At 37.3% G+C, this 24,392-nt stretch overlaps 1 protein-coding gene across 2 annotated transcripts in view; it reads left to right on the top strand.

Annotated features, from left to right (window-relative positions):
• The window catches only part of SLK (STE20 like kinase), a 63,082-nt gene that overhangs the window by 17,578 nt on the left and 21,112 nt on the right, over positions 1 to 24,392 (top strand). For both annotated transcript variants that reach the window (XM_006135379.3, XM_006135378.3), the window contains exons 2-11: positions 6,952 to 7,116; positions 9,899 to 9,947; positions 11,140 to 11,289; positions 13,791 to 13,863; positions 14,070 to 14,264; positions 15,474 to 15,555; positions 16,643 to 16,771; positions 19,761 to 21,212; positions 23,264 to 23,394; positions 23,697 to 23,820. In XM_006135379.3, the coding sequence (XP_006135441.2) occupies positions 6,952 to 7,116; positions 9,899 to 9,947; positions 11,140 to 11,289; positions 13,791 to 13,863; positions 14,070 to 14,264; positions 15,474 to 15,555; positions 16,643 to 16,771; positions 19,761 to 21,212; positions 23,264 to 23,394; positions 23,697 to 23,820 (2,550 nt within the window). The remainder of the gene's footprint in view (positions 1 to 6,951; positions 7,117 to 9,898; positions 9,948 to 11,139; positions 11,290 to 13,790; positions 13,864 to 14,069; positions 14,265 to 15,473; positions 15,556 to 16,642; positions 16,772 to 19,760; positions 21,213 to 23,263; positions 23,395 to 23,696; positions 23,821 to 24,392) is intronic.

Here is a 24,392-nt window from a genome sequence, read left to right as displayed (position 1 = left end):
GGTATAACATAAGCCTCCATGATTCAAATAGCCTTGGTATGTGATTGCCCAAAATAAGCTGCCAGGCACTCGGCCTCCGAAATAAGCAGTGGAGGAAACTTTTCACCTTAAGCCTTGGGAATGAGGAAAACAGTAATGAGCTTCTGCCTGATGAAAAGGAAAAAAAAATATTCCTTGTGCCCTGGAAGCTGTTGTCAGAAGTGAGGAGACTTGGGCAATTTTATGCAAAATAGCAATATACTTCCCCAGTTGTGAATTAACCATTACCTGCTCAGCAGAAAGGGAGTTTTAATGGAAAAGTCATAATAAACAGTTCTATAGTGATAGCACCTTCCCTTAATAATTATAATAGGCTAGTTAGAAAATATACAAAACTCCAGAACTAGTTACATATAGTACTTAAGCTATTAAAACACTGCAGTTATATTAGGGAAGGATATCGGTTATGTTTTTGCAATGCAGAAACCATATTCATAGATAAAAACTTTGATAGTTGCAAAGTTTGCATAAGGGCAGCCATTTGTGCCTTGCACATTTTGTCCATAAAGCTTTTCAAGGTGGGTTGTATAATTTTATTTTTTTCTAGCATTTATTTAGAACACTTCCAATGCACTTTACAAACTGATACATTTTGCCACAGCGGTTACTGAATATGCCTCTGAAGTGTGGCTACACTATAAATTAAATAATGCAGGTGTATAGCAGTATACTATACGAAAGCACTATTGGAAGAAGAGGAATTTAGGTAGGTATGATGTAATAAGCCATCTTGTAATTTTGTCAGTATGCCAGGGTTAACACCCATCTTTAACCAACACAATTTGTGGTTGGTTCTATATTGTTTGAAAGACAGCTTCTTACACATCATCTTGCATTTTAAAACCATGCTGGGGGAGTGGTCTGCCTTTGAATCTGAGTGAAGAAAGAGTTCTTTAGAAAAAGGATTGAATCCTGAACACCATTTTTGTAGTACTGGTTTATCCACAAAGATCAGCCGTCCAAGTGCTGGCTCATATCAGCCTTGTTTCTCTTGTGAGTCACAAACTAATTGAGATTTGGTGTAAGCTTCACAGAAGAATCAAAAGGGAAAATCAAAGTATATAACTGCTGGCAAGTCTTAGACTTGAATATTTTTAATCTAACTTTTGTACCTCTTGTGAAATGAACATCAGCATAGAATTGGGCAGCAATATTTGTTTTTGTCTTGTTATTCAAAAACTGGAACAATATCTTAAATATATCAGATTGGGATTTTCTTTAATTCCTGTTCAATTTTTAGTTTATTTAAATTGGCTTGTATTTAAAAATTGCAAATTATTTAAAGAAAAATTACAAATATTTGTAGAAGGGAGCAACTCAGCAATACTCAGAATCAATTAAATTTTTCTTTTCATTTTATTTCTGGTAAAATTCTAAGCTTCAATTTCTTCAAAAACTAGTTGATGTAATATTGTAAAGAGAATTATTAATCAGGTTCTAACACTTTTTAGGAAACAGACATTACGACAATGCCTCTTTCTCAAGTTGATAAAAACATGCCATACTTCCTCTTAGCTCAGAAATTAGTTGTTTTTATCTGAACAAAATAGCTTTTGAGCAAATAAAGATAAAGTGCTAAGTATGATGCCAAAGGCTATGTACATAATAAGCTTTATAAAAAACTACAAAAGTCAATTTCCACATGGTATCCATTACCACAGTTTGATTTATATAGTCTTGTTTTACCACTGTTTTATAACAATATGAACGTTTGTTTTTCATCATATTTTTTTGTAAAGTATTGCTAGTCTTCATTTAACATGAGCATGTCTTTGTAAAAGGAAAAGTACATTATTTTAACTAGCTGTGGCTCACGTTAGCAAGGTAGAAGGTGCAATAATATAATGATGCAGTGTGTACCTCTTCTAAGAAATTCAGTTGAATTACTTGTAATGTACTCCCCTTTTTCAAAGATCATGAATGTATTATCACAATCATAGAACAGATCATTAGACACAAGATTGTTACTCTTCTGCCATATTGGAAATAGATCATGTGATTCCATTCTGTTTTCTGTAAGCTGGTTTCTAAGCCATGACAGAACTTTATTCCTTGTCTGTGACTACTTAGTTTCCTTAGTAACCAGAACTGTCAATTTAAAAAAAAATCAGTTGATTGATTGCAAGATTGAAAAAATTGTTATTAATTGCATCTTTAATTGCACCGTTAGTAATAAAATACAATTTATTTAAATATTTTGGGTGTTTTCTACATTTTTAAATATATTGATTACAACAGAATACAGTGTGCTGTGCTCACTTTATATTTTTTATTACAAATATTTGCACTGTAAAAAATAAAATAAATCACATTTTTTAATTCACATCATACAAGTGCTGCAGTGCAATCTCTTTATCATGAAAGTGCAATTTACAGTTGTAGTTTTATTTTGTGTGCATTATATATTAAAAAAAAAAAAATCTATGTGCAACTTCAGAGCCTGTAGGTCCACTCAGGCCTACTACTTGTTCATCCAATTGCTAACACAATCAAGTTTGTTTTCCATGTATGGGAAATAATGCTTCCCATTTCTTATTTACAATATCGCTTGCATGAAACTATTGTAGCCAGCTCTGCAAGGTATTTATATGCCAGATATGCTAAATATTTGTATACCCCTTCATACTTTCATGTATTAACATAAAATAATGAAGTCACTGGTGGACATTCTGTGGGCCGCATGTCTCCCATCAGGGTAATATGACTGTGGGTTGAGACATTTTGCTGACATTGTATATCGCAAGCATTCCCCCCTGTAGCTCCCAGTGGCTGCGGTTCTCTGTTCCCAGCCAATGGAAACTCTGTGAAGTGGCAGCCAGCAAGTCTCTGAAACATTTGTTTTGTTGTAAATGTGGAAGACTTTTTTAAAAATAATCACACAGTCTTTATGACCCAGCCTCGCTTATAATGACATGTTTTTCTTATAGCTGCTGCCACAAATAGGAAGTAAATGAAATATATTCAAACCAGACTTCACATTATTTGGAACACAAGACTCAACAAGAAGGGAGATGTATCAGTAGACAATGGGGATGTAATAGGATAACTGTTTATGTGGTTAACTGATAACCCTTGGTTTATCAGTTACTGTGAACTACATGTAGGCTCTGCTCTGCTCCTAGGGAGCTGGCTGCCACCCCACACTGCTGGCTCTGTATCAGAGCCTGCAGCATGGGATGGCAGCCAACTTCCTGGGGGTGGGATGGTAGCCGGCTTAAAGGCTGGTTCCTGGCGCACACTGGCTCCTGGGGAACTGGCTGCCACCCCGTGCTACTGCCTGTGATATAGAGGCAGCAGCGCAGGGTGGAAGCTGGATCCCCAGTGGCAGAGCCAGCAGTTGGGAGCCAGATTAAAAGCTGGTTCCCGGCGTACCCTGGCTCCTGGGGAGCCGGCTGCCATCCCATGCTGATACAGAGGCAACAGCACAGGTTAGCTCCCAAGGAGATGACTGCTGCCCCATGCTGCAGGTGTATGTATCTATCTAGCTCCATGAATCTATCTAGCTCTTTTTTGAACCCTATTAAAGTCCTAGTCTTCACCACATCCTCTGGCAAGGCGTTCCACAAGTTGACTATGCACTAAGTGAAGAAAAACTTCCTTTTGTTTGTTTTAAACCTGCTGCCTATTAACTTCATTTGGTTACACCCCTCCTCCCCCCCAGTTCTTATGCTGTGGGAATAAGTAAATAACTTTTCCTTATTCACTTTTTCCACACTGGGCATAATTTTATAGACCTCAATCATATACCCTCCCCACCCCCAGTCTTCTCTTTTCTAAGTTGAAAAGTTCTAGTTTTTTAATCTCTCTTCCATATGGCACCCGTTCCAAACCCCTGATCATTTTTATTGCCCTTTTCTGAACCTTTTCCAATGCCAAGATATCTTTTTTGAGATGAGGCAACCACATCTGTATGCAGTATTCCAGATGTGGGTGTCCATGGTTTTATACAGAGGCAATAAGATATTTTGTCTTACTCTCTGTCCCTTTTTTAATGATTCCTATTATTCTATTTGCTTTTTTGAGTGCTGCTGCACACTGAGTGAATGTTTTCAGAGAACTATCCACGACTCCCAAGATCTCTCTAGAGGAGTTGTAGCTAAATTAGTCCCTATCATATTGTATGTATAATTGGGATTATTTTTTCCAATGTGCATTACTTTTATCAACATTTAATTTCATTTGTCATTTTTTGCCCAAACACTTAGTTTGGTGAGATCCTTTTGAAGCACTTCACAGTCTGCTTTGGTCTTAACTATCTTGAGCAATTTGGTATTATCTGCAAATTTTGCCACCTCACTGTTTACCCCTTTCTCTAGGTCATTTATAAATAAATTGAATAGGATTGATCCTAGGACAGACCCTTGGGGGACCCCACTAGTTACCTCTCTCCACTCAAAAAACTTACCATTTATTCCTACCCTTTATTTTGTGTCTTTTAACCAGTTATCAATCAATGAAAGGACCTTCCCTCTTATCCTGTGACCGCTTACTTTACTTAAGAGCCTTTGGTGAGGGACCTTGCCAAAGGCTTTCTAGAAATCCAAGTGTACTAGATCCACTGGATCCCCCTTGTCCACATGTTTGTTGACCCCCTAAAAGAACTCAAGTAGATTAGTGAGGCATGATTTCCCTTTACAGAAACCATGTTGACTTCTTCCCTCCCCCCCCCCCCAATTATGTTCATCTATGTATTTGACAATTTTATTCTTTACTATAGTTTCAACTAATTTGCCCGGTACTGATGTTAGATGTTAGTGCTCCATCTGGCCATAGGAGGCCATATCATATTAGCATGCCAACTCACAGGAACCAAATGTGAAATGATACACCATTGTGCGTAATTGGTGCACTCTAGTCTTTATTGCTACTAGAAATATAGTTTTGGGTCTTCTCCCCCTGCCCATTAAGTTCATTGTGAGTCCCAGTGACTTAAGGCTATTCTAGTGTGTTTTTAAAAATGCAGAGCATGGTTGAGTTGCCTAGGTTCAAGGAAGTGATACAGAACTGTGCTAATAAAGCAGTTTCTTGGATTTTTTGAGAATTGCCAGCAAAAACGGGGAGGGAGACTTGTTTCAGGTTTCCAAACATTGTGGACTCATAAGTAAAATTATTTCAGTTTTGAGCATTTTAAATGTTTGGATTGTTAAGAAAATTTAAGAGAGTTTCTGAACAAAATATCACTTTGGACTGAAATTGAAGCATTGTTTTCAAAATGTTGAAATTAAGTTATTTGGGCTGAAACAAGTTGCCAAAATTGACACATTAACACATTCCAAGGTGCATCTGCATTTTTTTGCTCCTACCTATCCAGACAAAAACATACCTTTCAGCCAGCTTTACAAGCTGGCTTGAAAGCAGGTAACGAAAGGTCCTCTTAAAGCCTTTGAGCAGAATAGGAGGATACATAATAAAGAGAATGTGAGGATTTGTAGCAAGTACCACTGCTTCCAGTCTAACATGCTGGTCCAGGTGCCACAGGGCTCTGACCATGGCAGAGCAGCTGCTGTGGCCACATGGCCTTGGTTCTGGCCCCCAGAGCAGCCATGGGCCGCCCCCAACACGACCCTGGCCACCATTGCTATACACAGTTCAGCTGCCTCGGTGTTAGTGTAGGACAGGCTGCCAGAATCTTTTAAACACCATCACCAGCAGATAGACATCTATGCTAGAGCTACCAGTTATGCTAATACTATTGGAACTGAACTGTCATTTTAAGGGTATGTCTACATTGTAGAGTTTTCCGGAAAAAACAATATTTACGTCCACTGCTATTGCATTCTTTCAACAGAAAGTCGAAAGAATGCAGGGGTTTTTCTAACGGCAATAAACCTCATTCTATGAGGAGGAAACCTTTTTCCAAAATAGCTTTTTCAGAAAAAGACGTGTGTCGATGTGGAAGAGAATGTTTTTTCAAAAGAAGAGGCCTCCAGGAAAAAGCACAGGTGCCCTGGTGGCCACTCCATCCACAGTAATCACAACTTAAATGCGAGAGAGCGTCCACGCTGACTGGATGCTATCTTTCAAAAAAGCCAATTGCTTTTCTCTTATGCTTTTGTTGTGTAGCTGCTCTTTCAAAAAAAGTGTTCCTGGAAGATCTCTTCTGAAAAAGCTTCTTCCAAAAGAAGCCTGCGGTCTACACGTAGCCTGACATATTTTTCATAGGATAGACCAGTCCATAATGATTCCAAGGTTAATTAATTTTAGTTTCTGATCTGAAAAATGGGGGGTTTTCTCTATTTTTTCCCTTTGTGTTTCCTTTCTTACTACTCCAAGATCCAGTATAGTTTTAGTTCAGTTACTAAGATTTAAGATTGTAAATAAGCATGAGTAGGTATTTAGTTTAGGGTGTTTTCTGAACAGTTACTTCTAACCTAGCAGAAAGACAGGAGATGAGAGCTTCCTCCTTTGCCTAGGACTACTTTACAGCTTAAATCAACATAAATTATGTCCCTCAGTGATGTGAATTAGCCACACCCCTGAGCAACATAATTTATGCCCATTTAAATGCCAGTGTGGGCAGCAGTATGTTGGTGGGAAAGCTTTTCCCACTGCTCATCTCACAGGAGTTGGAGTAATTAAGCAAATGAGAGAGCACTCTCCCATTGGCTTAGAATGCCTACTCTAGAGAGCTTATATCTGCATCAGTGTATTTTGCCTCTGCAAGTTCTCTGTTTGTCATTAAGAAAGTTATCAAACCTCCCTATGTCTCAGTTTATCCAGCATGAAATATATGTTGTCATCTGTGGGATATGTTGAGGATTAATGAGTAAATATTTGAAGATAGCAAAATGCTACAGTAGTGTACTAATTATAACAGAATCTTGAGGTGAAATTAAGTTTGTCATGTGTATTTTGAATATCTTCAAAATTGAGATGTTCCTATGTTAATGGAGCTATGACTTCCTTTTACAGGCTCAGAACAAAGAAACCAAAGTCCTTGCTGCCGCAAAGGTGATTGATACTAAATCTGAGGAAGAACTAGAAGATTACATGGTTGAGATTGATATTCTGGCATCATGTGATCATCCAAATATTGTCAAGCTTCTAGATGCTTTCTACTATGAAAACAATCTTTGGGTAGGTGTTTCTTTTGCATACAGTTCTGCTATTTATATAAAAACATTGAACTTTAGGTTTTCCCCCAACTTATTATATAAAATTTCTTATTTATTTCATCAAATCTTTTCTACATTGGTACTAATATCAGGATAATTATCCACAATTTTACAACTGGCTTGCAAGACACATGATTACTGTGTCAAAGCATCTTCTAGCAAATCAGTAAGATGAAATTAAGCTATACTGAGTCATCTATTCAGTTCTGACTTTAACAGCAACTCTGGTTTAGCCTGATTTGAATCTAAACCTTAGAACTTGATCATTTATTTCCATGTATGGAGAGGATTTAGACATTTCTTGTTTGTAAACTGCTAAATTCAAGTTTTAAGTCCACCAGCTCAGTTCTGAAATAGCAAGAATATTTGATCACGGCAACCAGATAATTAAAAATAAAATAAAAATTTGGGCTTATCAAGTCCGATCTTGTGAAGGTGCCGATCAACCTCAATTTCCAGTGATTTTAGTGGACCTGGAGTGCACTTACTAATTTGCAGATGTGTTTTGCGTCTCTCAGAACTGGGCCCACAATTTGCTGAAGATCCAGGCCTTTCAGTGTATCTTGCGCAGATTTCACACATAAAGTGAATGTACTTAGATACTCTACTAATTAATTTGCAGTTTAGTAAATATAGAGAACTAGAAGACCTATTCGGCATCGCTTGGGTCCTTTAGGACAGGGAACTAAGGGTGTGTGTGAGGGGAGGGAGAGAGGGAGGAGGACTTCAGGCTAGGGGTGGGGAGTGGAGTGCAGCAGTCAGATCAGGAAGTGGGGAGCTCAGGGCCGGGGATGAGGATACAGGAGTCAGGTCAAGGGGTTTGGAGCTGTGGAAGGGCTCAAGGAAGTGGGGAGGAGTCCAGGACAGGAGGTGGGGCATCAGCTACTCCCTGGGACTGGCCTGGGATGGCAGGGATCATACTGGTAGCCAGTGGCTGCTCCCCGGAGCTGAGGCGCTTGCTGCCCCTCTGTGGCCATTCTGAGGTATAACTGTCCTCTGTGCTTGCTGTCTCCCTGTGGTCATTCATGAGTATGTGTCCCTAGCTCTTACCATTTAGGAGGAGTTTGTGAACAAACAGACGCACAAACTCTCAAATGTATAGTAGATCATAAAAGTCATGTGTAATAAGATATTTCCACCTACAATATCATTATTAGACTGGAATAGACTTCAAAAGGAGGCTGTGGAATTCCCATCCAAGTTAGTGCCTCCCAGACAGAGCCTGCACCTGGCACCGCCCTTCCCTCCAACCCTCTGCTTCCCCTCCTGCATCCCAGCCCCAGGTCACAACCCAAGTTCTCCTAAACCCTGTATCCCAATCCCCTGCCCCAAGTCACAACCCTTTCCCAAATGTTTCACCCCCTCTTATAACCACTCCTCCAGGTCAGAATCATCTTCTGCACCAATACCCATATCCCCTCCTAGATCCTGTACTCTCTCCTGCACCCTAATCTCCTGCTCCAGGTCACAACCCCCTCTTTCACCCAAACCCCCCTCCCAGACCCCACATGCTCTCCTACACCCCAGTTCCCTACTCAGAGTTCCCTTCTGCTCCCATCCTCCATCCCAGACTAGGGGTGTTAAATTTTGATTAATCAACTAATCGAGTAGTTGATGGAATTTCCATCAACTACTCGATTAGTTGATAATGGGGCGCTCACTATCCCACTGTACCTCTGCTTCTGAAATGTACAATAGCCACTCACGGCTCTTGTATATTTCAAAGGAAGAGGTTCAGTGGGACTGCCTAGATTCCCGGTCATAGGGGGCATGGGTTCCAAGCTATGTCTCTCCCTTTGAAATGTACAAGTGCCACCCTTGTACATTTCAGAGGGAGAGGCACAGCATTCGAGATGCCTCTGCTTCTCCTGCCCCCTGCGGAGATGGTGCTGGAGGGAACATTTCCTTACATTTAAGTGGTTAATCAACTAAGTAAGTGGTATGGCTTAGTGGTGGGGTGGAGGACTGCTCCAGCCTAACTAGATCAGACCCCAGCCTATGGGACTCCCACTCCCAGCCCCAGCCCCATGTGGTGCAGGCTGCCAGCTCCAGTCACGCAAAGGGCTGGCTGCTGGCTCCAGTCCCAGCCCCATTTCACAGGGCTGGCTGCCGGCTCTTAGCCCCAATTGTGTGGGACTGTTCCAGCCACATGAATTGAAGGAAGAGAAAAACAAGTCAAAGGGGTTTGTTTTCCCTTTAAAAATATGACAAGTCTTTTTCCTTTTATTTTTGATGTCTTTTCTTTCATGTAAATACTATACTTCTGTTTCATCTAAAGGAAATGAAGATAAGGCAGGTATTTCTACTATTAAAAATGTTTTGGCTCCGATACTCAGAATTTTCAAATCAGAAGAGGGATTATAGTACAGCAGAAAAGCATAGTTATTGGAAAATGACTGTATGGTGGTTATGCAAATCACACACACAGCCAATCAGATTCCAGTTGACTTTAATCCTTTTATTGTGGAATTTTTATACCTAGATTAACACATTTTGTCTAAAGATCTCCAAGCACTTTGCACTCAATTTACTTAAACTTTGCAGTGCCACATTCAGTTAGCTAATATCACTGTACTACAGAGGTGACTTAAGTGATTTATCAAGGTCACACAGCATGCTAGGGATAAAAGAGGAAATGGAACCCAAGCCTCCTGATTCCAAGTCCTTTGCTCTCTCACCTGTAGGCGACCCTCCAATTCAGTAAATGAGCTTTATTTTTACCTGTGGTTTTTATTTATACACAGATCCTGATTGAATTTTGTGCCGGCGGAGCAGTAGATGCAGTAATGTTGGGTAAATACAAGTTTTTGTTTCAAATAATAATCTTTATTAAAATATAGTTAAATATTTGGAAGGATTTTACTTTTAAAAATCATATGCTATTTTAAAATTCAGTTATTTTGTATTTTATACAAGACTGTACTGAACAACACTGTGTGATTGCATGAGCCTAAGTTAGATACCCGTGTACATAACCCTCTCATCTTAAGGCAGAATTTTGTTATTTTTAAAGTGTCATCATACTTCTTAAAAACCTATATTATTTTAAATTAATAACTTAAATTGTGCATTAATTTAGTCATGTGAGCCACTTCAGTTGTATGACTATACTACTTTTGTGATTAATAGTAACAGAGAGGTAGCTGTGTTAGTTTGATCTTGGTAAAACACAAAAAACAGTAGTGCTACATGACTGCTTTTTTTGTGATTAAGTTGAACTTTGCATGTAAGTCTTTACAGAATCTGGTTCTTTTTTTCCATGTTACTTCTAATTATGTTTTAACTTACACTTTATATTTCATTGACTTGACAGTCATTTTAATGAAATTTCTGTATATTAAACAGAAAATTCAAATTAATTTTATAAATTGTTCATAAATGAGATGTTTTTAGATTCCAGGAGTGAAATCCTGGCTCCATTGGAGTCAATGGGAAGTTTGCCAGCCATTTCAATGGGGCCAGAGTTTTTCCCTGTATGTTTACTTCTGAAACTAAGGGTACATCTAGACTACATGCCTCTGTCGCCAGAGGCATGTAGATTAGGCTACCAGGCATAGGAAAATGAAGCGTCGATTTAAATAATCGCCGCTTCATTTAAATTTGCATGGCTGCCGCGCTGAGCCGATCAGCTGTTTGTCTGTTCAGCGCGGTAGTCTGGACGCGCGGGTGTCGACATCAAAGGCATTTGTCGACCACCCAGGTATGCCTCCTGGGATGATCAGCTGTTTGTCTGCTCAGCGCAGCAGCCATGTAAATTTAAATGAAGCGGCGATTATTTAAATCGCCGCTTCATTTTCCTATGCCTGGTAGCCTAATCTGCATGCCTCTGGCGACAGAGGCATGTAGTCTAGACGTACCCTAAGTGTTCAGATTGACCGTTTTTACTATGATTTATAATGATCAATCTGGAAATTTATGTAAAAATAAAAACAAAAATGCAAAAAATGGGATTATTTTTATATTTGTGGATGTGTTTTGCTTTCAGAGCTTGAGAGGCCATTAACAGAACCTCAGATCAAAGTAGTTTGCAAGCAGACTTTGGAGGCACTGAACTACTTGCATGAAAATAAGATCATTCACAGAGATCTAAAAGCTGGAAATATTCTTTTTACATTGGATGGAGACATTAAACTAGGTAAGTCTCTTGCATGGAAACAGACAAGATTTTTTTAAAAATCACTTGATCTTATGAACACTTTTGTTTAAATTGTTTTGGCACTGTTATGTATATTTTTGTTTAGAAATACACTAAAAGAATTATACTTAAACAGACATACATGATATTCAGAAAAATAAGTAAAGCTTGATTTATCTTATTTATGCTTGGGAAATCTCCTGTAGACTTCAAAGGGAGCAGGAGCAGGTCTTGTGCCACTAATGTTACTGAATTGCATTAACAAAACGCTAGATGTAAATACAGATTTTGTTTTATTTTAAAAAAATATATATAAACAAGAATTTAATAGTAGATTTGTGGTAGAAACCTCAGTTCTTCCCTCTGCAGTATCTGGCAATGGAAAACAATATTTTAAATGTGTGAAAACAAAGTCTATAATTTGAATTTCTTTAAGTGTCTTTCACTATTATTCTTGATATAGAAAAAGTGTGATATGATCAATATTATTATTATTGACCTTCCTTTTCCTACAGCCTTTTATATTAGGGATGTAAATGGTTAACCAGTAAGTCTGGGGTTATTGGTTAACGTTCACTGTTACAAGCAGTCTCCTGCCCTGCTCCTGGGAAACCACTTGCCTCCACAGGCTGCTGTCTGTATCAGAGGAAGCCGCGCGGGGGTGGCAGCCAACTCCCTGGGAGTGGGACTTCAGGCGGGAGCCATTGTGCACCGGGAGCTAACTTCTTAAAAACCACCTCCATTCCTGCTCCCGGGGAGCTGGCTGCCACGTCACAGCTGCTGCCTCTGATACAGAGGCAGCAGTGTGGGGCAGCAGGCAGGAGCCAGTGTGCACCAGGAGCTGGCTCTACAATATATCTTCTAAAAGTTATACTGCAGAGCCCACAGCACCATGTAACCGCTAGGATTTTTAGCAGTTACACGGTTACATTTTTACATGACTTTTTACATCCCTAATTATGACAAGTGTATAAAACTAAGAATTGCTTGCTTGTTCTTGGTGACACCTAGTTCTTGTGTTACAAATTACATTGATAGATAGCAGATTTAAAACAAACGGAAGGAAGTACTTCAAACAGTGCATAGTCAACCAGTGGAACTCCTTGCTGGGGAATGTTGTGAAGTCCAAGCCTAGTAACGGGGTTCAAAAAAGAGCTAGATTGATTCATGGAGGATAAGTGCATCAATAGCTGTTAATCAGGATGGGCAGGCATGGTGTCCCTAGCCTTTGTTTGCCAGAAACTAGGAATGGGCAACAGAGAATGGATCACTTGATGATGATCTGTTCTGTTCATTCTCCCTGGCACACCTGGCATTGACCACTGTCGGAAGACAGGATACTGGCTTAGATGGACTCTTGGTCTGACCCAGTATGACCCTATATTCTTACGTAATGTGTAATCTTTTCTTGCTACTTGTACTATTGGCTTTTTTGCTTCTAGTGGTCTTCAGTATGTTAAGTCCAATGACTGCTGTTTTTTAATAAATAATAAGGAATTTCTTGTGTGGCACAATTTTATGAAAACAATCAAGATTTAATGCCTAATTTATAGTGTCTACAGTCTTTTAATATTTTTGTTTTTATGCTGTAAAATTGGCATCTGCCTTAATCCTACATTTTTCTGTTAAGAATAAAATTAGGGTTATCAAGTATGTTGAGGTTTGTAGGTCTTTTTATACAGATTAAAGCAGATAGCACAGGGTCATTATGTCTGTTTAGTCTTTATTTAAGAATTAATTTTAATTTAGAAGTTAGAATATCTGTTATAATAGGACTTATAAAACAAGTGTATTTGAAGAGATTTTTAAGTGACAAATGTCATGCTTGATATGCCATTTGATCAAATTTATGATAGGAAATGCAATAGTTCTAATATACAGTACATTTTGCAATCAAGTGTACCTACCTGCCTTTACTGTTAGTTTTTTCCAACATTTCGTATAGGGAGAACAGAAAAATGAAAATAAGTTCTAGTGTAGGATTTCTGAAGAATGGTAAAAATCAAAATCTAATGGGGAGTTGTTAGACAGAGACGTTTATGTTCAAATTTAGTGTGACAATTTCAGAGGCAAAATAAATAATTTCCTAATTGAAAGTATTTTATTCTTTTTCTTCTCAACAAATATTTCTCTTACCTGCTGTTATTTCTGTCCTTAAAAGTGCTTTATTTTTAGCAGGGAAAGCATTAGATTGTTTTTTATTAGAACAGTTAATGAGCTTAAAGGGGGCAAGGAGTCCTGTGGCACCTTATAGACTAACTGAAGTGTAGGAGCATAAGCTTTCGTGGGCAAAGACCCACTTCGTCAGATGCATGTGAGCTTGAAGGGTTACTGATTAATAATACCAACACATTTAAATATTTTGAAATTTCACTTTGGAGTTTTAATATTCATGCATGTGTACTGTTGGGTCTGAAACATATCACCACACTTCATGTTATTTGTGGAATATAAACAAAATCCACCTCTAAATGAATTATATTTTTGCTGTTTGCTTCAAGCGGATTTTGGCGTATCTGCTAAAAACACCAGAACAATACAGAGAAGAGATTCTTTTATTGGCACACCTTATTGGTAAGTGCAGTTTTGTTAACGTTTAGTATGAACTAATATTTTAATATCACAATTGATTACCTAGCTTTCAAAAGAACAATGCAAAAGATGTAAGGGTGGCATTTATTTTTAAATATTTAGTGAAAGTACTAATGAAACTAATAAGAATGTTTTTGACTGAAAATGATGTTTCATTTTCTAATTCTATCCATCATTCTCTTTTGCAGGATGGCTCCTGAAGTGGTAATGTGTGAGACCTCTAAAGACAGGCCTTATGATTATAAAGCTGATGTGTGGTCACTGGGCGTCACTTTAATAGAAATGGCTCAAATAGAGCCCCCTCATCATGAGTTAAATCCTATGCGAGTGCTATTGAAAATAGCAAAATCTGATCCACCTACATTGGCACAGCCTTCAAAATGGTTAGTCTTTTAATGCTAACTTTATTTGTCAAGAGTTTTGGAGATTGGCTTTGAGTCTAAAGCGATGTAAAGATGTTTAACATCAAACGCTTGTGTAGTTCTGTTAAACTCTGTGGAACCACTCACAAGCACAAGTTACATATATGTGGCCTTGAAGGATTGAAGCCCTGACCCACTGTTATTACAGTGTCTAGAAGCTTTCATATTAAAAAGTCTATGGTATCTTACTATTTTGATATTGTTGTGTTGGAAAATAAAGCTTGTTCTTTTCAAACATAAGATTCATATTCAACAACAAATGTGTATGTAAAGATTTTTAACTACCCTTTTTAAAAAATTGTCAGAGTAAAAGCATGAGGATGATTTGTTTAAAAAAAAAAAGTAAAAATGGGAAAAGGAAATATTGAAAGGTCCTATTTTTAGATTTTATAAGGAGAATATATATTGTTTGAAGAAAGTATGCCATTTCCCATTCAGTCATGATTCAGCTTGTTTTTAAATGGCTAGTGCAAAGTATTACTAGGTGAATTCGAAGCTAGGATGCATTTTAAATCAAAATCCATAAAATAAAACCTTTCTTCAAAATGGAACTCCATTGGGGAAAAAAAAATGCAGCTCGGGGACTAAAAAAGAACAGAAAGGTTAAGGTTGCACTTCAGAAGACAAAATGTGCTGCTTTCACTTTTAAACATTTATTGGATTGGCTCTCAAACGATCAATATGGAACACCTCATGGGCTTTTGGACTGTAAAACTCACTGGGTTTAATTCGTTGCTGGAATAAGCTCAATTCATTTTATTATCAGAGGGGTAGCCGTGTTAGTCTGAATCTGCAAAAGCGACGAGGAGTCCTGTGGCACCTTATAGACTAACTGAAGTGTAGGAGCATAAGCTTTCGTGGGCAAAGACCCACTTCGTCAGATGCATGTCTACATGCATCTGACGAAGTGGGTCTTTGCCCACGAAAGCTTATGCTCCTACACTTCAGTTAGTCTATAAGGTGCCACAGGACTCCTCGTCACTTATTCATTTTATTGTAATCAGTCACAGGGAATTTGAGTTTTTTTCATTCCTTTGTCTCTCCTGCCTTCTTTTATAGGGTGAACAATTGTAATGCACTCATAAATTGGAAATTGAAAAGAATGTGTTACTATGCAGTTTCTGAATGAGGAAAGTGGCAAGCCCATCTTTGTTTGTTTTTTTTCTACAGGTCTTCAGATTTTAAAGATTTTCTAAGGAAATGTTTGGAAAAGAATATAGATGCCAGATGGAATACTGCTCAACTTCTGCAGGTAAGACTAGTTAGTTACCAGTAAGGTTATAGTACTTGGATTATTAAATCTAATACATCTGTTTAGACACAAGATACTGCTACAGTGATGTTCCAGATATTTCAGAATTAGATATAGTTTGTACACTTAATCTGTATTTAACATTATGTGGCAAATCCTCAGTTGATATAAATCAGTTGAGAGACACCATCTTACTCCAGGTGAGAATTTGGCCCAGTGTTCATAAATGTATAGGTGAAGATAATTCTTTTGTGCACTTATCTATATTAATTCAGTGCTTTCCTTAATATAAAGTAGCTGTATTTATATAAGAAGTTGATTGCTGACAGATGTTTTAAAAGCTTTAATGCTCATCCATCTGCTTTAATGCTGTCACTGCAGAAGAGCTAACAGGAGTAGATCTGACTAGATAAACTTGATTCTGTTCAACGTCCGTGCATGTTTATTTGTATCCAAAATACATTTGACACACGTTGAAAGGCTTTAAGAAGCAGGACCAAATAGAGAGAACAGTTTATCCAGAAAGGATATGAGGACAGGTAGTTATTTTTTTTTAAAGGAAAAAGTACAGAAGAAAGTGATTCTCATACAACTTTGGACCAAAAGTAACATTGTATTTTTAGACAATCTTTCTATTAAGCGGCCACCGTTCTTGTTCTACATTAAATATTTCTAGGTAGAAAATTTATTAGGTAGATGTTCAGGTGTGAGATGAAAAAATGAAGACCATTTCCAAGAAAAGCAACCTTTTAAAAACTCTTTCTACTTTTGTTGTTTGGGGTGTTAAGGTCAGTATAACTTTTTAAAAATTATTTGATGAGTTCTCTGTATTTTTTATGAGTTTATTCAACAAATCATGGTATTTTATATTTTAAAACGTCTAATTTGTAAAAATAAAATAATTGCACGTTAATAAAAAGGTTGTTGGTTTGATATTACACTTTAATATTAATCCCTTTAATCTCTGGATGTAAAGAATCCTAAAATATAACCCTAAAGAAATTGCTGCTTTTATTCCATTGTTATAAAAATGAAACAGCTGTTTACTGTGTATTTTAAAAGGCTTTTTTTTTTTTCTTTAAACAAGCATCCATTTGTTACTGTCACTTCTAATAAACCAGTCAGAGAGTTGATTGCAGAGGCAAAGGCTGAAGTAACAGAAGAAGTTGAGGATGGTAAAGATGAAGATGAAGAGGAGGAAACAGAAAATTCTCTGGTCAGTTGAATACATTTGTAGATATATTTATATGCTTATTTTAATTACATTTTGTCTATGGAAAAACTTTATTTTTTGTTTCACTAATTATTTTTGCAACATTTTAATGAGTACTAAGAATATTTTTCCCCAACTATAGTATGTCTTCAGAAGTCAGAATATATAAAAGCCAAATGATCTTAAGCTTTAGGACAGAATAATAAAGAATATTGTGTGCATGTGTGGCTAGATATGTGTATGCATTTGGATATGTAAGGTGAGAAGGCTGTTGAAACAAAGATTTTCATCTTTTGTAAAATAATAGGCAAATATATTAATAAATAAAAGTGTACTGTGTATTTGGCATTGTAAATAATAACTGTTGTATGGGTGAAGATACGACATTTGTTATAAACTAAGTTTCTTTTGCATTTATTACTCAGTTATTTTTAAAAAAGCAAAAAATCTCTCTTCAGGACAAACTCTCCAGTGGATTTAGTTTGTGAGCAATTAAAAAAAAGCTTTAGATTTATAAGGATACTTTTGTCAATCAAATTCAGTCCCTTAAAGGGAAATGAAACCATGGCTGTAGTATGATGATATGCTAATGTATGGTAGATAAAAAATAGATGCATTTACAGTGTTTATATATGCCATTTAAACACATTTGACTTCCAGTATACTGAGATTCAAAAATAATTCTAAATATTAAATTATTTTAGAAACATTTTAGCAGAAAGAGTGTGTTATTACATGCTTTCTTAGACAAAACTCTCAATGAATTTTGTCTCAGTAGGAAGAATAGGATCAGGCCAGTCCTTGATACACACTAGCTATTGAAATTATATATCGTAGTCCACTAATGGAAAATTGTAACCGTTTAATTCTCAGATTATGGGATTCTAGTAGTAAAAGACAGATATGCCATTATCACTCCAAAGAGTAAAAGTAATTATGATTTGAAATGATGGTTCATTAATATATTTGTCTATATCAGTCTCTGTAGAAATATTACATTAATTCAAAATCTAATTCAAAATCTAGCAACATCAATAATTCCTTGTTACCATCCATTCATATCTGCTGGAAACTTTTGGCTTTAACTGAAATTTTTCATGTTTGGCCTCTTCCTGAAGGTGAATTTTTGAAGTTCAGGTAAAAATTGTTCAGTCACTTTTGAGTGAGACATTTTTCCCATTATGTTATAAACTGTTTTTTGTGAATTTATTACTCAATTTATATTTAAAAAGCAAAAGCAAAAAATCTATAACAACGCCGGGGGTAAATCTAGGTATATTTAGATATATAGGTATATCTAGATCGAAGTATAATATATATTTAAAAAACAAACAAAATTGCAAGTTTCTTAAATATTTGCAAGTTAAAATTTGGCATGGAAATAATCCTCCTGGAATCAGTGTCTTGCATTGTTGAAAAGAAATTGTTTTTTTTTTTCACATGTAAGTGGAACCTAGTTGGCTATAAACCAAAAAGCCTAATCAGATGTATTCATCTTCATCATCATCAACAACCATGGGCTCAACGCCCGTTGGTGTCCGATGCCACCCTCGCTATTTTCTTCTATCTTTTCCTTTCTAGTGTGGAGTGGCTTAGTTTCTGTAGACTAGCTCCGCACGAATCTACTATATCATCTACCCATTCTCTGTGGGGTCTGGCTCTCCTATTCGGACTATCCATTATGCCGAATACCAGGGTCTTAACTTTTTGCTTGTCATTTATTCTGCAGATATGCCCGAGTAGCTGTAACTTCCACTGTATAACCTTCTGCAGTGGTTCTTTTGGCTGTATCTTCTTATATAATTCCTCGTTGGTGACCTTCTGCATCAATCCTATTCTCAAAATCTTTCTATAACAACTCCTCTTGAATGCCAATATCCTCTTTGAATCTTTTGTTAACACCCCTGTATTACTTTTTATTATTTCAGAGATCCTAAACCCACTCCACCCTTATGTCAGAGAAAAACACCCACATTTGGCTATGAGAGGATATCCTCGGCACAGGCACTTTGAAAACTGCCTCATGGCTGTTTTTAGAGTATCCCCTCACAAGTCTTAGCAAAGCGAATGTGCTGGGGGGTAGTGGGATCATCTTGGGGGCAACATTCAGATTGTGGGCAATGCTGTAGTCCATAGGGAATTTTGGTGAGGCTGCTGTAATTTGGACGGACGGATGGACGTGTTTTATGCTTAGGTCCTCTCCAGTCCTTGGAGGAAGCCCTTGATTAGGAGGACAATAAGGTGGCTTAAGGCTACTTTAGTTGCTTCATTCACGAACACCCCCTGCAAAGCTATAGATTTTTTTTTTTGTGCCTCTCAGATATGCAGCACCTCTCAATTCTGTGGCCAAAAGAACCATATAGGGTGAAAGTGGTTGAGGAAGGGCTCATAAGGATTTTTCAAGGTATGTTGGTGCTATGGCAAAAGAGATCCAGCATCTTTTAGGGACAGAGAGAGCCTGTGCAATTGTAAACTGGGCAGAAGGGCTTTTCTGCAGAGGTAATAGTTCTGTAGTTAGGTCTGGTTCAGTAGCGTGAGATTATGGGATTTATTTTTTGTGGCTACATACGTGTGGTGTCTTTTGATACCTCTTGCTCCTATGCCAGTGTTTCCCAAATGGTGTTCTGCGGAACCCCGGGGTTCCATGAAGTGAAAATAAGGGTTCCGCAAGAAAATTCCGTTCCAATAACATTTTATGATTTTTTTAAAAAAAATATTTAAGAATTTATGAATTTTATTGAAAACCTGTTTTCATTTGTGTTTGCCATGATAAGTGTCCCTGTGTAATGCCAGCCGCAGTCAATCAGTGATACGATTGCCTGTTATATACCATATATTAGACTGGTATTAGGGGTTCTGCAAAATTCTTTTAAGTTTAAAAGGGTTCCGTCGCCAAATAAAATTGGGAGACACTGGTCTATGCAAGTATTTTTATGTAATTGTTTTTTATTTAGCAAATAGTAATTTTTTTCTTTTCTAAATAAAATTATAGCAATTACCAACAAACAAGCGTGCCTCCTCTGACCTTAGCATTGCCAGCTCTGAAGAAGATAAACTTTCACAGAATGCTTCTATTCTGGAATCTGTTTCTGAGAAAACAGAACATAATGCAGCTGAGGAGAACATCAGTATATTTCCTGATGATAAAACAACTGCTGGCAAACCCAAGACAATTAAAGATGTGGAAATTATTGACAGTGTGTCCGATACAACTTTTGGAGATGATAGAAAGGTGCAGAATGGGTCTGTATTAATTGAGGGAGATGAGCAAGAGAAAAGATCAGGACTTGAAAAGAATACTCAAAAAGTAGAGAAAGTAAATGAAGACACAGGATCACAGACAGAAAGAAAAGAAGTTGATACAGTGACATTAGAAACAAATGATAAACACAGTATAAAAACAGAGGAAAGAACTGCCACGGAAAATGAACAGACAGATGAAAATAAACTGAAAACACCTGAAATTGAAGATGTCAGTGCTCAAACTACACAAGTGATATCTAAAGAGAATGGGGAGAAAGAGGAGAAAGAAAGCAGAACAGATCTCCATGAAAATAATAATGAAGAAACAACTACAGAAAAAATTACAGAGCAAAAAGGTGATGGCAAATCTGAAGAAGTTCAGGAAGTTGAGATGACAGGTAGCACTAATGAAACTCTGGTTAAAGGTGAAGAGAAAATGGCTGATATAGATCAGGAACCAATAAAAAATGCAGTTGATGTTGCTCAAGAGACAGGCAGCACTAGTGAAAGTCAGATCAGTAATAGAGAGAAAATACCCGAGAAAGTCCAGAAGCTAATGGAAAGTAGAACCGAGCATGTTCATGAGACAGGCAGCTCTGAAGAAACTCAGATTAAACATGAAGATAAAGTCACCAATATAGATCAGAAATTAGTAGAAAGTGAAAATGAAGATGTTCATAAAATAAGCAGCACAGAGGAAACTGAGGTCAAGAATTCAGGAAAAGTGGCTGTGACAGACCAGAAGCCAGTACCAAGCAAGACTGAGAATATTCATGAGACAAATAGCGCAGAAGGAATTCCTACTGAAAGTGTGGATAAAGTGGTTGAGCATGATCAAAATTCAGAAACAAATGGACCTGAGGACACCCAGAACAACATTGAGTTAAATGCAGAGAATTCACAAGTTCCGTGTGATGCACCACTTAAAAACAGGCTTCAAGATCCTGCAGTTGAACAGCCTTCTGATTCTGAACTCACTCCAATACCTATGATTAGTGTTAGCACTGAAGAAGATGAGGAAAAAGTTAAAATGGGTAATCAAGTCATTGCTGAAACATTACAGCAGCTAGAACCTGAGACTCTAAAGGAAAATGATGCAGATTCAGGCACTGGTTCTGCAACTGATAATAGCATTGATTTGAACTTATCCATCTCTAGCTTCTTCAGTAAAAACAAGGATAGTGGATCAATATCTTTACAAGTAAGTATAGACAATTATAAATATTTTTAATGTAAAATCTTGTACAATAGAGCCTTAAGAATTTTTTGGGGGAGTTAATAATGTTGAGAAAATTAACCATTCAGAAATTAGCATTGTGATACTGAATCTGTACATTAAAAGAAACCACTTCGCTAAAATTGAAGATTGCAAATAGTCAGATAACAGTTGCATCTAAAATTGTTTTAAAAGTAAAATATTGAAGTACATTGAATAGCATTGTAATTCTGTGCATTTGTGATTTGGTTACTATAAAATTGTGTAACTATATTCTCAAATCTAAACTTATCAGATCAAAACAATGTTAACCTTCAAAATATGAACTAATGTAAACTAGTACAGAACATCGAGACAGCAAATTCTGAAGAGCCAAAAACTACAGACTATTTAAGAGGAAGATTTGTCTTATGGCTAAGGACTAGAATCAAGATTTCAAGTTCAAGTCTTGGTTCTATACGCAATTCTTGTGACTTTCAGTAAATCAGTTAACCTCTCTCTGGCATGTCACTCTTCTCCACATACATCTTCTCTGTAACCCATTGTTTGGCTTGACTGTTTAGATTGCAAGATCTTCAGGCTAGCATTTGTATCTTAAAACTTTTCTAGAACAAAAAGTGCTTTACCTCTATTGGTATAAATGTAGTTATCCGGTACATTGACATAAGCAATTATATCTCATTCCTATTTAGAAAGAGGAACATAAGGCACTATGTCAGCATAACAGCATGCATGGTACTGGTTTAAAAAAAATCATACCCCTAACCTACATAGTTACACCAGTACAAAACTGAGTGTGAGCCAGGCCTTAATATGTTTTCACAGTGCCTAGTATGATGAGGACCCACCTTCAGCTGAGACCTCTCTGTGCTACTGAAATAACATAATATCAGCGATAAAAACCAGTAGTTCTGAGAGAGGAACTTTTCCTTTTTATCTCAATGAAGTCATAATTTTGGAACTATGTAGTAAAAGTGTAATAAAATAATAATAATAAAATACTATGAACTAGTTAGTCATATACTGCTGAATTGATAGGAGGATTTAATAGATTAAATAAATTCCCCAAAGGAATGTAAAAAGTTATTTAAAAATGTAAACATGTAACTGCAAAGAATCCTAGCAGTTACATGTGCTGTGGGCTCTGCAGTATAAAGCTTATGTATAAGCTTTATTCTGCAGCACCTGAAGTGAAGCCTCTCTGGGAATGCTGGCAGCCCCCAGGGAGGCTCCACTGCATGGTCTGCAATATGAACAATATATTGCACAGCCTGCAGTGAAGCCAGCTCTCCAGGCTGCTGTCACCACTCCCCAGGAGCCAGAATGTGACCTTAAGGGAAACGGATAAGCCTCAGCTTATCAGTTAACTGTTTAAATGGTTACACTTCTACATCCCTATTCCCTCAGTGCTACTGCCAGTAACTGAGACATGGGGGGGAAGGGATATTGGGACTCCTACTTGAGGTATTGTTCATGAATACTGCTCTTAAGCTCCTTTTTTTCATATCCACTTTTGGCTTGTAGGTGTCTGACAAATGTGAAACCCTCCTCACCCTTTCCCCCTACTGATTAAGGGATGAGAACTATTTGTTCTCTCTTTCTGTCTTTCACTCAGGAGCCTCTTACCTTATCCCAGTTTTTTTTATTCAGCTTCACTGCTGCTTTTCAGACTCCTTGGGACATCTGTGAAAGTGTCTAGTCTTGATGAATTCAAGGGAAAGGGCAACAACAGAGGCAAATAGACTATCTTCATACTCAGGAATATACCACTGCATCAGCTTCTATTGGAAGACATAAAAATTGTCTAGATAAATGGCAGTTTAAAAATTAGCAATAATAATGACTTACTTTTCTGAGACAGCAAAGGAGGGAACTATGACTTCCTGGTAAGAGGACTTTTCAAGCTCTTACAACTTGAAGATAGTTTACCCTTGTTGTATATGCAGTTACTCTCAGTTTAGAAACTCAGTAATGTAATTTATCAGATTAAAAAATGTTTTAATTCAGTTGAACACTGACGCAACATTTTCATTTAGGAAACAAGAAGACACAAGAAAACACTGAAGAAAACGCGCAAATTTGTAGTTGATGGAGTAGAAGTGAGTGTGACAACATCAAAAATAGTTACAGAAAACGATTCAAAAAGTGAAGAATTGAGATTTCTTCGGTGAGTAAAAATTTCTAAATAATTTTGGAGACATTTGGTATTTTTTTCCTTCTGTAATAAAACAGAAGGAATCTTTAATTAATGCAAGAGTGCTCTCAATTTATTTTTATACATTAAATTTAGATTTTTGTGTTAGCTAATGGAAAAACTGTTTATTTTAAAATGATACAAAAATCCAAGTCTAATTCTACATTGCTTTTTTACAGCTGGTATTATTGAGCCCAAATTGGGTTTTTTTTAAATACTTTTATCTTTATTCACTTACCCTCTTATTTTGCCCCACCAACACAACTCATTATCAGACGTCAAGAGCTGCGGGAGCTAAGACTTCTTCAAAAAGAAGAGCAGAGAGCTCAACAGCAGCTCAGTAATAAACTCCTACAACAAAGAGAACAGATGTTCCGACGCTTTGAACAGGAAATGACAGTAAGTGGGGGAGGGGCGGGAAGAGAAGGGAGGTGGAATTTGCACCAGCATGATATAAGGCAACTTATTATTGAGTGAATCTAGTACTCTTACCATATTGATGGAGTAGATGAACATGGATAGATGAACAACCAAAGCTTTTCCTGCTGAGGATACTGTTCCATGATTCAATGTTTGTTCTCTCTACTTAGAGAGATTTCAACAGGTAGTCTTGTTGCTGTCCTGTATTAATCAAAATGCTTGGGAATAGTGCCTCTCAACCAGCAGAGGGTGATAAAACCAGTGTGTGGGGGGAGTGGTATCTTCCCCACTCCATTAACGGTGCTCATTCACATATTGCAGTTGTCTTTGTCTCTAATAAATGGAGGAACATTTCCCTTGCCAGATGTCTGATTAATATAGGCTAAAAGAAAGACTAGACCAGAGATAGTCACTGATGTATAGCTGCCTCTGCAGCATGAACTTGAGGCCCCAAGAGTATGTGAGCAGGACAGCTCCTACCCAATACACAGAATACACAGCTGCATAGGGTTGCTCCAAATTTCATAGTGCCTTATGCAGCTGGGTTTTGT

Source organism: Pelodiscus sinensis, chromosome 8 (genome assembly GCF_049634645.1).
Source record: "Pelodiscus sinensis isolate JC-2024 chromosome 8, ASM4963464v1, whole genome shotgun sequence".
Classification (NCBI taxonomy): Eukaryota; Metazoa; Chordata; order Testudines; family Trionychidae; genus Pelodiscus; species Pelodiscus sinensis.
This window is presented reverse-complemented; position numbering and strand designations above follow the sequence as displayed.